This window comes from Dreissena polymorpha, chromosome 11, assembly GCF_020536995.1.
Source record: "Dreissena polymorpha isolate Duluth1 chromosome 11, UMN_Dpol_1.0, whole genome shotgun sequence".
Lineage (NCBI taxonomy): Eukaryota > Metazoa > Mollusca > Bivalvia > Myida > Dreissenidae > Dreissena > Dreissena polymorpha.
Genome location: NC_068365.1, coordinates 1518338 through 1533815, shown reverse-complemented (window position 1 = coordinate 1533815; position 15478 = coordinate 1518338). Strand labels below are relative to the sequence as shown.

Here is a 15478-nt window from a genome sequence, read left to right as displayed (position 1 = left end):
TGATAATTCATCAAACATTATCTTCAATTTGATTTCTTATACTTTTCAAATGTTCACCATATATTAGTCAAATGTAGCAAACAAGTGAAACAATTTCCACAAAGTAAATAATATTTTTGAAAACAACGGCATCAAACAATATCATTAAACAAACACAGCATCCCATATAACACACAATATCACACAATCCTAAAGCAAACCTGACAAATATTATCAGAATACCCTTAACAAGTTTACCAAGAATGCATCATTAAAATATATGTGCCTTGGTCAGGAAAAATGAGTTTGAATGCATGTGAATAAAGTGTCATCCCTGATTGGCTTGTGCAGTACACCCAGGCTTATCAGGGACAACACTTTAAATTGAGACTTTATTTTTGTTTTGAAGAGACTTCCTTTCAACAACAAAATCTGTACAAGCAGAAAGTGTTATCCCTGATAAGCCTGTGCAGAATTCATAAGCTAAACTGGGACAACACTTTACATACATTAAACCTCATTTTCCAACTTACAAAGTGAAAAAAAAAAGCGCTAACATCTTATAACGTTGGTCCTCCAAAGAATATTTCCAATAAAAATGGCATAAAGAAATTCAAAGGGCAATCCTTCATTTAGGCAGAAAGAAACCTACGACTCTCACAGCGTCCCTGTAGACAACACTTCCGCTTTAAACATACAAAAGAAAGACCACAAAGGTATGTGAATAAAAAAAATCATCACAGCTTCCATTCAATAATCAGCAGCACATTCATAAGAATTCCATCGATGTCCTCAGTTTTCTATCATCAATGGGCACCACAATCTTGAGTATACCACCTATGTCCTCATAGTTTCCCTTCAAATGTAGGAAGCACACACTGTGACAGGAAGGCCTTGATATCTGCAGTCTCAATGTCCAGAGCCAAGAACTGCTGTACGATTGCTTCACACCTGCATGGAGTGGTCAAAGAAGTAAGTCAGTGGCAAAGCATGGTCAAAACCTTATACTATCAGATCTTACCTTTTGCTTATAGAGTCTACAGTCCACTCTCGTTATCTCGACATTGGATATCTCGATATTCTCGATATGTCGAAGTAAGCTCAATGCCCCAACTTTTTTCCTTCTTTATCTATACAAATAAACATCGCATATCTCGATTTTCGTTATGTCGAATAATTCGATATCTTGATATAAAATTTTGTCCCGAGTCCCGATTTTACATGTATTTACTGTGGTTTTTCTCGAAGTGCCAATAACTGTTCCAGTGTCGGCAAAAGGTGCGAAATTTTTTCTTTGATACTTCACCGTCCCGCTTCGCCCGGCTGCTCCCGATACTGTGCGGTAGGAAATTGATCCATTAATTGCATCAATGATCATACGTGTGTAATGTCATTAGCCATTAACACTTGAGTAAGGCCTGTCACTTTAACTGTCACATTAACATCAATTAACTGCTGTTAATACACAGCCTGCCGAAAGGCCGAAAGATTTATTGTTTTTTACAAACAACATTCCAAAATGCATGGAGTTATATTTTTGCGTATATAAACCGTCGCAAATTCGTCTTGATTGGACGTCAATTGCATCATAACTTTAAATAGCTACATTAACAAATGTTTACTCGACAGTTTAGAAAAATAATAACCGCATGTGTTAATGCAATTCTGTAATACTTAAAACGTCATTTTAAGCATTTAAATAGCACAAATTAATCGTGCCTCGTAAAAACGCGTATATATCAGGTAAAGATTATTATGCCACACGGTGACGGCTTAAGTTAGACCACTTAGCATGTATTTAGATGTTAAAACCCGGGTAAATTTTCGTCTTATTTTTTCGTTGAAAACGGCTTATCGGATATCTCGAACTCTCGTTATCTCGATATTTTTTCTTGTTCCCGACGACTTCGAGATAACGAGAGTGGACTGTATTATAATAATAATAATAAGTATGTTTTAGAAATTTATGTTTTAAAAGGGGCAGAACTTTAGTAATTTTCAATGATGATAGAAAAGACACATGCAGCACTTCATATCATAACCCTTTGCATGCTGGGAAATTTGTCGTCTGCTAAAATGTCGTCTACTAAATTTCTAAAATTAGCATTTTCTTTGATTTTTTTTTTCAAAGAATACTATCAGAACAGCAAACGGTTTGGATCCTGATGAGACGCCACTTTTGCATCTCATCTGGATCCAAACTGTTTGCAAAGGCCTTCAAAATTCGGTTCCAGCTCTGAAAGAGATAAGGAGGAATGTAGGCAAGTTTAAATATTGTACGTTTAAGTGTTAAGAACTTATGCGAAAAAATTTGTGTCTAAGGACGGACAGACTGACAAATGGACAGACAGACGGAAAGATGTCCTTGGTGATTCCTGTATACTCCCCTTCACTTTGTATCAGGGGATCCAGGGGTTTTCAGCCTTTAATAACAGGGGCCTATTAAAGGCCACTTCCCAATTGAAAATTTCTTTAAAATCATGAAGTTTTCCCAAAAATCCTAACTTACACCAGCTTTTTCATTTCCCAAAGCAGTAATTTTAGCGAGAATTCTTCCCAAAATGAGCAATTTCTTCCCAAAATTCATAGGCTAGGGCCTCTTCCCAATGAAGCGAGGAAATCCCCCTGGGATCTTAAACAATTTGATCATACACAAAAAGAAACACATATTCTCTAGTATCAATAAAGACCTATTAATAACAAAGAACCTTCAAGACCGTTTCCACCTTTTGTTCTGTGTGTCTGTATCCAGCGTGTCTACGCGTTGGACTGGTTTACACTGACGCAGCAATTCTGACACCTGGAACCCACCAACAAGCTTAAACTGGAGGATACTCACTTATATGCTTTGTCAATTTAAGGGCATGTTACCAAAATATATAATTATAAGAAATAACTAGATCTGTATATTTTTGTCTGATATATCACCCTTGTGTTTTGCTTTGTCACGGGGGCAAAAGGCGTTCAGTTTTTAGAACTTGTTTAAAACAATGCAAACTGCATTGCCCATAATTGATATACAGTCAATCTTGTGGATGCGACCACTTGTATTAAGCGACCTTTGTCTTATGCGACCATTTTGAAATCCCACGGAGCTTTTTTGCTATATAATGATATTGTATTCAGCGACTTTTGTCTTACGCGACCAGCGACCGCTTATTTCTATGTATTTTGATAACCATATCTTGAATTAAGCGACCACTAGGAGGTAAAAGTGGTTAATGTATTGATCTTTCAGGGACAAATCCGTGTTAATTGTTTATCTAAGCCGATAAGATGTACTGTTACACAGCTGCTTTGTTTTCACACCAACCATTATGATTATGCTTTGTCTCGTTGACCGGTTCTGACCGGTATTGTTGTAGACTGCATATCAATTTATTGAGTTCAATAATAGAAGAACGTTTTACGCACAGTCTACAGCTTAAAAAGTTTACTATGTGGAACGTTAAGAGACAACGCCGATTTTTCTCAAGTATAGATAACAGGTGCAGAAACAATGCAATGTACGCGACAAACATTTCCTGAGAAGTGCGGAAAATAAACTATTAATCGGCAACATCTGTCGAAATCTGTACATTACCAATTTGTAATTATGATAATTTGTAGATATTTGTTAGCCAATCACTTATTTATTATCTACTTAATAAATTTTCCAATCAGGTCTGTTTGTTTGTTTTCAATTGACGTGTTTTAATTTTTTCAGCTCATTATGTATCATAATCGAGTCAGATTTCCTTAAGCGTACATGCAGAAATTAAAATGTCAAAACAAAAAGTGTTAACGTTGAACGAGAAAATTCGGGTTTTGGAATTGCAGATGAGTTTTGAGTCGGTAAAACTCAAATTCAGAACATTCTTAAGCGTAAAGCCGAGGTGTTTTTGAAGACGTGGAAAATTATGTGTCAGGTGAAAAAAAACGCGAAAAATATTTCCTTGTCTATGTTGTTTTTGCAAATAAATATGTACACACAATTCATTTAAAATATATGATAATTTATAATAAGTGAAAAAATAAAACACATGATCAGTAAAATACTGTTTATGTATTGTGTTTATATTCATTTAAGTATAAAAGTTAAAATCATTGTTGACAAAAGAGATTATCCTTCATATAGATTAAAATTGAGGGTAAACATTCTTCCAGAATGGCCTTTTTTATTTAAAGACCATTTTATTAAGAGACCACTTTTGTTTACTCCCTTTAGTGGTCTCTTGATACAAGATTGACTGTATATCTACCTATGAAATTTAAAGTTGGCAACTCATATAGTTTGCATAATATGCCCAATTACAAAATTTATAAGTAACAAATGATCAAAGGGCAATTACTCTCAGCATACCAAAGCAAGAGTTATGATTCTTGCGCACCATCAATCAATATACTCTCTACTTGACATTAATTACAGGTCATCCTTTGCCAAGACTTAACAACACACTAATTGATATGATCCTTACAATTCTCTAGATTTTGTGTTGAAGCAATTTAAATGTTACAAGCATGTATGGCCATGATCTTTGTGTAGACATCTTTCTAACTCCCCAAGTAACCAGCATAACAATTTAGTTGATCACTAGATATTCAACGGAAACCAATGTCTTGACCTTTGGCCTGATGAACTTAAATTTAATGGGCCCTCTTCCAATCAGCCCAAGTTACCACCATGCCAATTTGCAGTATTGTATGTCAAAGTGTTCTCAAAATATTGTGCAGAAACCAATTTCTTGTTAAAAGAATTTCTGACCTTGACCTTTGTCCACTTGAAATCAAAATCAAGAGAGTAATTGTTTCCTTTCAAGTAACCATCATAACAGTTTAGATGATTGTAGGTCAAAGCATTCCCTTGACATTATGCACAAACCCATTTCGTGATACAAGCTTGAATGACCTTTGACATGCTGACCTTAAAATCAAAATATGACTTTTTTCCTCCATTCTAACCATTTTACCAATGTGCATGTTTATAGTTTAAATAATTCTCAAAATATACAGCCACACAAATTCAGTTACAAACCTCTGTGACCTTGACTTTTGATCTTGTGACCTCAAAATCAGTAGACGTCTTTTCTTTCACTACTTTACAAAATTGCATAAGAATAAATAGGTCAATGCATTCTCAAGATATTGAGAAGAAATAAATGTTTTGTTACAAGCCCCTGTGACCTTGACCTGTGACATATTGACCTAAAAATAACAAGAACTGTGTTTGTGAACACAATGCCCCCTACTGCGCTTTGAAGCCATATATTTGACCTTTGACCTTGAAGGATGACAGGCCACAAACAATATACCCTCGATCATTTGATCTGGGGGCATAAAAAGGTATCTTTCTGAGGGTTTGATGGCCACTGTGGGAGCATTCTTAAGATGTCATCCATAGATATCAAATACTGATTCTACCCTGAAAACAGACTAGATAGCATTTCAAGAAGCCTAAGGTCTTTCGATGCAATCAAGCTTAAATAAGTTTTAACATAACTCACCTCTATGCCCCTCTTGACAATGTCTGAAGGAAGTCCAGCCTGTGCAGCCACGTGACAGGCGTAGCTGAAGCTGGTCTGACCCTCCACTAGCTGGTACAGGAACACCAGCTCCACGCCATTCTCTAGGGTCTCCAGGGTCTGATGTAGTACAGTACACGTACAACAGGCATATATTGGTAATAAACTGCACAATTGTAATACAAGTGCATCACAATAGTTGTGGTTGCTTACCTGGACGCAAAGACACACTATGTAAACGTTGGGCATATAGTGTCGTCCCTGATTAGCCTATTAAGTCAAAACAGGATTATCAAGGACAACACTTTCCATATAAATATATTTTAGAAACAAGAGATGTGTCTGTCAGAAACACAATGCCCCCTAATACGCTGCTTTGAATTATTTTTTTTTGGACCTTTGACCTTGAAGAATGACTTTGACCTTGACCTTTCACCACTTAAAATATGCAGCTCCATGAGACACACATGCTTGCCAAATATCAAGTTGCTATCTTCAATATTGCAAAAGTTATGACCAAGGCTAAGGACAGACACACAGACATACAGACACACAGACCACTGACAGACAGGCCAAAAACAATATGCCCCCGATCTTTCGATTCGGGGGCATAAAAATACCATTTAAAAGGAAAGTGAGAACATAAAGTGCTTTTCAGCATCCCTATCTTATAAACTTACTAGACTCAAACAAATTGGGACGAATTTGGAATTACATGTAATTTCAAGCTATTTACTTTGTAAATGATTTTCCATGTTGGTGTGGGTTGTGTTGCATAAGCAAATATCTCATTCAATGTACAGAGTTAAGACCACTGTCAGTGTATACCAGGTACTTGATAAGTGGTGACCTGGGCAGGAGGTGCCGCTGTATCATGGTGTGGAAGTGAGTGCTGACCAACACATGGGGACACGAGGTACCCTGGCCTACCCAGTGCTTGATGCTCGCACACAGAATCGCCAGACCATCTATCTGTAAACAGTCAACATGCCAGACCATTTATCTGTAAACAGTCAACATGCCAGACCATCTATCTGTAAACAGTCAACATGCCAGACCATTTATCTGTAAACAGTCAACATGCCAGACCATCTATCTGTAAACAGTCAACATGCCAGACCATCTATCTGTAAACAGTCAACATGCCAGACCATCTATCTGTAAACAGTCAACATGCCAGACCATCTATCTGTAAACAGTCAACATGCCAGACCATCTATCGGTAAACAATCAACATGCCAGACCATCTATCTGTAAACAGTCAACATGCCAGACCATCTATCTGTAAACAGTCAACATGCCAGACCATATATCGGTAAACAATCAACATGCCAGACCATCTATCTGTAAACAGTCAACATGCCAGACCATATATCGGTAAACAATCAACATGCCAGACCATCTATCTGTAAACAGTCAACATGCCAGACCATCTATCTGTAAACAGTCAACATGCCAGACCATCTATCTGTAAACAGTCAACATGCCAGACCATCTATCTGTAAACAGTCAACATGCCAGACCATCTATCTGTAAACAGTCAACATGCCAGACCATCTATCTGTAAACAGTCAACATGCTAGACCATCTATCTGTAAACAGTCAACATGCCAGACCATCTATCTGTAAACAGTCAACATGCCAGACCATCTATCTGTAAACAATCAACATGCCAGACCATCTATCTGTAAACAGTCAACATGCCAGACCATCTATCTGTAAACAGTCAACATGCTAGACCATCTATCTGTAAACAGTCAACATGCCAGACCATCTATCTGTAAACAGTCAACATGCCAGACCATTTATCTGTAAACAGTCAACATGCCAGACCATTTATCTGTAAATAGTCAACATGCCAAACCATCTATCTGCTAACAGATGACATGCATGGTGAGATAACTCCATTCATGCTCAATACAGGAACCACACTTTCCGCTTTTTCAATGTTTTTCTTTTTACGGAAGTCTCTTCCGTACGAATATCTGTTCTCAGCAGAATGTGTCCCACCTGCCAGGCTGATCTGAGACAACACTTTACGCTCATGCATAAAGCCCCATTTTCCAGATAAGGCTCATTTTTAATTCAAAACCCCGGCGTTGTCACAAAGGTTACTCATACCCTGCTATTTTCAAGGGGAAACTACACAATTTAATGGCTTGAGAAATGTGGAAGTAGTTTTCTCCACAAACTCAAACTCATAAGACCCAAATAAACCCACTTTCAAACTTTGTGTGATGGGTATACCTAATTAATATAACTAAGCAATATGTTGGTGTCACAAAAACTTAATCTATGTTTGTAATGCTTTCAATATGAGTTAATTGACGTAAAACTACAATAAGGATCTTTACCCCCATAACCCCCATCCTCAGGACCAGGATGATTAGTACCATTTGAGACAAAAACCAAAAAGGGCTGTTTAGGAAACATGCATGCCCCCCATATGGGCTGTCAGTTGTAGTTGCAGCCATTGTGTGAATACATTTTTTGTCACTGTGACCTTGACTTTTGACCTAGTCACCTGAACATCAATAGGGGTCATCTGCCAGTCATGATCAATGTACCTATGAAGTTTCATGATCCTAGGCCTAATTATTCTTGAGTTATCATCAGGATACCATTTAACTGTTTCAAATCACTGTGACCTTGACCTTTGACCTAGTGACCTGAAAATTTATAGGGGTCATCTGCCAGTCATAATTAATGTACCTATGAAGTTTCATGATCCTAGGCGTAAGCGTTTTTGAGTTATCATCCGGAAACCATTTTACTATTTCGAGTCACTGTGACCTTGACCTTTGACCTAGTGAACTGAAAATCAATAGGGGTCATCTGCCAGTCATTATCAATGTACCTATGAAGTTTCATGATCGTAAGCGTAAGCATTCTTGAGTGATCATCCTGAAACCATTTTACTGTTTCGAGTGACTGTGGCCTTGACCTTTGACCTAGTGACCTGAAAATCAATTGGGGTCATCTGCCAGTCATGATCAATGTACCTATGAAGTTTTATGATCCTAGGCGTAAGCATTCTTGAGTTATCATTTTACTGTTTCGAGTCACTGTGACTTTGACCTTTGACCTCGTGACCTAATAATAAATAGGGGTCATTTGCCAGTCATGATCAATGTACCTATGAAGTTTCATGATCCTAGGCATCATTATTCTTGAGTTTTCATCTGGAAACCATTTTACTATTTTAAGTCACTGTCACCTTGACCTTTGACCTAGTGACCTGAAAATCAATAGGGGTCATCTGCCAGTCATGATCAATGTACCTATGAAGTTTCATGATCCTAGGCCTAAGCATTCTTGAGTTATCATCCAGAAACCATTTTACTATTTCGAGTCACTGTGACCTTGACCTTTGACCTAGTCATCTGCCAGTCATGATCAATGTACCTATGAAGTTCATGATCCTAGGCCTAAGCGTTCTTGAGTTATCATCTGGAAACCATCTGGTGGACGGACCGACGGACCGACCGACCAACTGACCGATCGACATGTGCAAAACAATATATCCCCTCTTCTTCGAAGGGGGGCATAATAATAATAAAATAATACATGTTCCTAAGAAAAATGTTCAATCCTTCAAACGATTGAAATACAAATGTCTTTCCCATATTGAACCATTCATTTTTTAATTAAGAAAGCATACCATGTCAGTTCCCTTTCCGAATTCGTCCACAATACACAGGGAGTTTTCTCCAGCATTGCGCAATGCTTCTGACATCTGTAAAACCAAGATTTCAATATACATTGTACTGGGCAAAGATCTATCATATAACATACATTCTATAGGAATCTGGTCATACAGAAGACACATTCAGTGGCAAAGTCACAGGCTAATTGTACATCAGATACAATTAAGTTATGCTCTACTAGGTCTACTGTGTAAGCCATGCTCTAAGAAAACAGGGCTTCATGCATGTACATAAAGTTTGGTTCCAGATTATCCTGCTAATCTGAGGGACAAAACTGTTTGCCTAGACTGGATTTTTGCTAAGAAGAGTATTCCTTTAACCCTTTGCATGCTGGGAAATTTGTTGTCTGCTTAAATGTTGTCTGCTTTATTTCTAAAATTAGCATTTTCTTCCATTTGTTTCAAAGAATACTATAAGAATAGCAAACAGTTTGGATCCTGATGAGACACCACGTTCTGTGGCGTCTCATCTGGATCCAAACTGTTTGCAAAGGCCTTCAAAATTCGGTTCCAGCACTGAAAGAGTTAAACATAAAATACCATTTAAGTGGAAAAGGTTGTCTCTGATTAGCCTGTGCAGACTGCACAGGCTTATCTATGGCAATACTTAAAACATGTACATTAAGACCAGTTTTCAAAGGGCAGGGCTCATATTTATTCAATATTTAATGCAGCATGCTTCTTGAAGTACTTATGAAGCATGTTTGCTTGAGTATTGTTACTTTCATGTTACTATGAGCTCACATTTCTGTAGCCAACAGTTATTTGCAAACTATGAGTTACTACAGAAGCAATGCATTCTAGGAAAACTAGGCTTAATACATACATGTTAAGTGTCATCCTAGATTAGCCTGTGCAGTGTGCACAGGCTAATCAGGGACTACACTTTCCAACTTAACTAGACTTTCTTTTAGAAGAGACTTCTAATAAGAAATGTATTCAAGAGGGCCAAGATGGCCCTTGTTCGCTCACCTGAGAGGAGTCGGTCCTAAAACCTCACCCGAGCAATCAGGTGAGCTATAAAGTGTGCTTTTTTCACCGATCTGAGCCATTGTCCAACTTGTCCAAGATATCAATAAAACCAATGTCTTGACTAAGTTGCATGATGATTAGGCAAAAGAGTGTTCACAAGGTTTCTCTATATAGTCAAATAAGGAAAACTGCCCCATCCAACCTGGGGGCCATGTTTTTTTACCAAAAAATCGGGACCATTTTCAAACACATATGAGATAAATAAAACCAATGATTTCACCAAGTTTCATGATGATTGGGCAAAAAATGTGACTTCTAGAGTGTTCACAAGCTTTATTTACAATATAAAAATGTGTCCCCCCCCCCCTAGCAGCCAAGTTTTTCAACGGACCAGAACCATTTTCAAACTCAACTCTCTTATCTGGAAAACAAATGTTCTGACTAAATTTCATGAAAATTGCACCAAACATGTGACTTCTAGAGTGTTCACATGTTTTCACTATATACATATAGAGAAAACTGCCCCGCCCACTGGCGGCCATGTTTTTTCACCAATCTGGACCATTTTTTAACTCATCCAAGATATCAATAAAACAATGTTTTGACAAAATTTCATAATGATTGGGCAAAAAATGTGACTTCTTGACTGTCCAAAAGTGTTTTCTACTTTATAAATATAAGGAATACTGCCTTGTCCCCCTGGCAGCCATGTTTTTCAATGGACCGGAACCATTTTCGAACTAAACTCACGTATCTAGGAAAAAAATGTTCTGACCAAATTTCATGAAGATTGGACCAAAAATGAGACTTCTAGAGTGTTCACATGTTTTCACTATATGTGAAAGAGTGTTTACATTAACCAAATGTGGACAGACGGACGACAGACAAAGACCGATCCTAAAAGCTCACCTGAGCAATCAGGTGAGCTAAAAAGCGGAAAGTTACTTCCCTGAATAGCCTGTGCAGATTGCACAGGCTAATCTGGGATGAAACTTTAAGCACATGCATTTAGTCTTATTATCCCAGAAATGCTTATATCTATTCAATATTAAATGCAGAATAAATATTCAACTTGTATGCTGCAGAATTGTAACAATAAGCTCACCTTCCTGTTGCCAACATTTGTCTGCACTTTATTAGATACGACAGAAGCATGTTTACAATAGAAACGCACTACCCAATTACATGATGTTACATAAGATACCTGGTTGATGTCAATCATGAAGGTGGACAGTCCAACTGAGACACTCTCCAGCGAGCGTACGCGCGTGTAGATCCGGTCCACCAGGCCAATATGGGCCTCCTCTGCAGGGACAAAGCTGCCAATCTGGGCCATGAACACAATCAATGCCACCTGCAGTAATCAAATAGCAGTTATAGTTCTAGACAATGATTAATATCAATTTCTTACTGATAATGGAATATGAATTCTATTAACTCCACATCCAATAGTCAAACAACAGCTATTCTAGGAAATTAAAACGATTAATGCCGCAACAATAGTAAGACAAACACTGTATTATGTGAATTGGGAATAAGACATCAATTTGGGAATAAATTGTGTTTTATCAAAAGTGCATAATATGCAGTTTTAACTGTTGTATTTATCTAGTTTTACAAATTATAATTAAAACATATACTTGCATATATAATAGCATCATTTAAATTTATTTTACTTCAAAACTGGATTTTTTATTAATTAAAAAAGAAAATCCTCATGAAATGAAACTGTGTCCATGCCGCGCATGGACACGGCTTAAAAATACACTTTAAATGATAAAAATTCAATCACTGTTAATGAAAAAGTCATGGAAAATTTCATATTTAGCTTAAATTATAGATTATATATTACAAAAATATATGTAGATCATGAAATGAATAGTTTTGTTTGAGAAAATCACCAAAATGATGTCCATTCCCAGTTTGATGTCTTATTCCCAATTCACATAATACAGTGTTGACAGGTGAATTGTTAAAATCATTATAGATGATCTGAAATCGTACTCATGTAAAAACATTGATCAAAGACAAATTGATAAATAACATTTAATACTGAAAACAGTAAAAATTAAGGTACATAACATATCAAAGAAATATTTTACTATTTATCTTACTATTGCAGTTTTACTTTTTCATGCTAAAGGATAAGTTGCAAGCATAAATACAATATTATACTGTGATCAAAACCTGCCATTGCAACAAAATGACTTTTAGTTTAAACCTATTTATTTTAGCTCGATTGCGTCGAAAGCCTTAGGCTTATATAAACGCTCTAGAGTCCGTTTCCTGGGCCTAGAACCAGTACTTGGTGTCTTTGGGGGAGATCTAAAGAACGCTCCCACAGTGGTGATCGAACCCGTGACCTCCCGGTCGCAAGGCGGACACCATATCCATTACACCACGGCGACCTTATGACTTTTGTCTACATAGGTTTAGATTTGAATGCACACAAGTTTGCGTTTTTCTCTAAAAATGACCATTATGATTAACTTGCAGAGTAATAAAGAGTAAGAGATGCCAAAGCACTTGATGTGAACCACCATCAGGTCTTTTCAAGTGTCCGTTTAAAGGGCTGGTCATAGAATTAAGTTGATCTTAACACAGAGGTTGGGTGTTTATCTTTTACCAACCTGTTTCAAGTAGATAGACTTGCCACACGCATTGGGCCCAGTGAGCACCTTAATCCTGCCATACTCAGAGTTACTCTGGACGTCATTGGGCACAAATGTGCTGCAACACAGTTCCTGTATTGGGTGTCTGCAAAAAATGATTGAGACACAAATTTACTATAACACAGTTCATGTATAGGTGTCTGCAAAATATGATTAAGACACACAAGTGCTACAACACAGTTCCTGTATGGGATGTCTGCAAAATATGATTGACACACAAATGTCCTACAACACAGTTCCTGCATGGGGTGTCTGCAAAATATGATTGAGACACACAAGTGCTACAACACAGTTCCTGCATAAGGTGTCTGCAAAATATGATTAAGACACACAAGTGCTACAACACAGTTCCTGTATTGAGTGTCTGCAAAATATGATTGAGACATACAAGTGCTACAACACAGTTCATTTATGGAGTGTCTGCAAAATATGATTGAGACAAACAAGTGCTACAACGCAGTTCCTGTATGGGGTGTCTGCAAAATATGATTGCGACACAATTGTGCTACAACACAGTTCCTGTATGGGGTGTCTCCAAAATATGATTGAGACACACAAATGTGCTTCAACACAGTTCCTTTATGGGATGTCTGCAAAATATGATTGAGACACACAAGTGCTATAACATAGTTCATTTATGGAGTGTCTGCAAAATAGGATTGAGACACACAAGTTCTACAATGCAGTTCCTGTATGGGATGTCTGCAAAATATGATTGAGACACACATGTGCTACAACACAGTTCCTGTATGGGGTGTCTCCAAAATATGATTGTGACACAATTGTGCTACAACACAGTTCCTGTATGGGGTGTCTCCAAAAAATGATTGAGACACACAGTCTTATAATACAGTTCCTGTATGGGGTGTCTCCAAAATATGATTGAGACACACATGTGCTACAACACAGTTCCTGTATGGGGTGTCTCCATATGCTACAACACAGTTCCCTGTATGGGTTTTCTGCAAAATATGATTGAGACACAAATGTGCTACAACACAGTTCCTGTATGGGGTGTCTGCAAAATATGATTGAGACACAAATGTGCTACAACACAGTTCCTGTTTGGGGTGTCTGCAAAATATGATTGAGAGACACAAGTTCTACAACACAGTTCCCGTATGGGATGTCTGCAACTATGATTGAGACACAAATGTGGTACAACACAGTTCATGTATGGGGTGTCTGCAAAATATGATTGAGACACAAGTGTGCTACAAAATAGTTCCTGTATGGGGTGTCTGCAAAATATGATTGAGACACAAGTGTGCTACAAAATAGTTCCTGTATGGGGTGTCTGCAAAATATGATTGAGGCACACATGTGCTACAACACAGTTCCTGTTTGGGGTGTCTGCAAAATATTATTGAAACACTTAAGTGTTACAACACAGTTCCTGTATGGGGTGTCTGTTAAATATGATTGAGACACACACATGTGCTACAACACAGTTCCTGTATGGGGTGTCTGTTAAATATGATTGAGACACACACATGTGCTACAACACAGTTCCTGTATGAGGTGTCTGAAAAATATGATTGAGACACACACATGTGCTACAGCACAGTTCCTGTATGGGATGTCTGCACAATATTATTGAGACGCTTAAGTGCTACAACAAAGTTCCTGTATTAAGTATCTGAAAAAAAATGATGATTGAGACACACAAGTCCTATAATACAGTTCCTGTATGGGGTGTCTGCAAAAGACATACAAGTGCTACAACAGAGTTCCATCAGGACATGTCTATAAAATAAGGAATAAGACGATTCCAACTTACAATTCAAACTTCATCCCTGTTACTTTTAACAGATTCATTTTCCTTCAGATAATAACAATCATATCATATGCTTTTGATGAACCATTCAAATTTGATAACTTGTTTATGGGCAATTTATCTTTTGTTTACTATGATACATCTGTGCACCTGATTGCAGACTAAATATGATTAATCTTAACCAATATTTTACACTAATGCTAATTAATGACAGCAGAAGCTTGATTTTGTGTAAAACTTGGCACCTGTTTTTAAGTGTAAAATTTGATCTAGAAATTGTGAAGCCTGCCATGCAGAACTTCAGTAAAGAGTGACTTACCACCAACTATAGAATTTCCACTCAAATTTACATCCATTTAAAAAATGACCATGTGCACCTCATAATTGAAATCCTAAAATGCGTGATAGATTTTTATTCCAAACCATACACAAAAATAATGTCTTGCACTTCTGCATAGTAAGAACAATATCTTAAAAAGTTACGTTTTGATAGACATAAAACACTTGGCAACACAAAGAACAAATGTACAATTATGTAAGCATCAGACATTTTCCTAAGTTCAAGGGTATACAACTCTGCAAAGAATATACCGCCATACATGAAAATCATGTTTCACAGTTCTATTTTGTTTAAACAACATATCTATAAAGTTTAATTTTTATAAACTATAAGAGACTTGTTTGCAAAACTAAGTGCATGACATACGATTAATTCTATTGACCTTCTCATTGGCGGGTATATAAATATTATTAACAAATTCACAAAATCTACAGAGCTACAGATAAGGTGCGTATTTGCGTAAATACCCAATGTAAAATAGCCGCTTAGGCATAGAAAAATAAAACCATGCGTACCGAAACCCAATTGAAA

General features: G+C 37.1%; 1 protein-coding gene across 7 annotated transcripts in view; it reads right to left on the bottom strand.

The window, feature by feature from the left end:
* Positions 1-95: 95 nt before the first annotated feature.
* The window catches only part of LOC127850332 (mutS protein homolog 5-like), a 75116-nt gene continuing 59733 nt past the window's right edge, over positions 96-15478 (bottom strand). For 4 of the 7 annotated variants that reach the window (XM_052383298.1, XM_052383300.1, XM_052383301.1 and 1 more), the window contains exons 22-28: positions 12789-12915; positions 11363-11512; positions 9142-9216; positions 6309-6452; positions 5463-5600; positions 2706-2779; positions 96-930 (exon numbers count right to left, since the gene is read on the bottom strand). In XM_052383298.1, the coding sequence (XP_052239258.1) occupies positions 825-930; positions 2706-2779; positions 5463-5600; positions 6309-6452; positions 9142-9216; positions 11363-11512; positions 12789-12915 (814 nt within the window). In that variant the 3' untranslated portion in view covers positions 96-824. Of the gene's footprint in view, positions 931-2687; positions 2780-5459; positions 5601-6216; positions 6453-9141; positions 9217-11362; positions 11513-12788; positions 12916-15478 lie in introns of those variants that run through there. The other 3 variants (XM_052383302.1, XR_008035212.1, XR_008035211.1) reach the window with 3 other exon arrangements.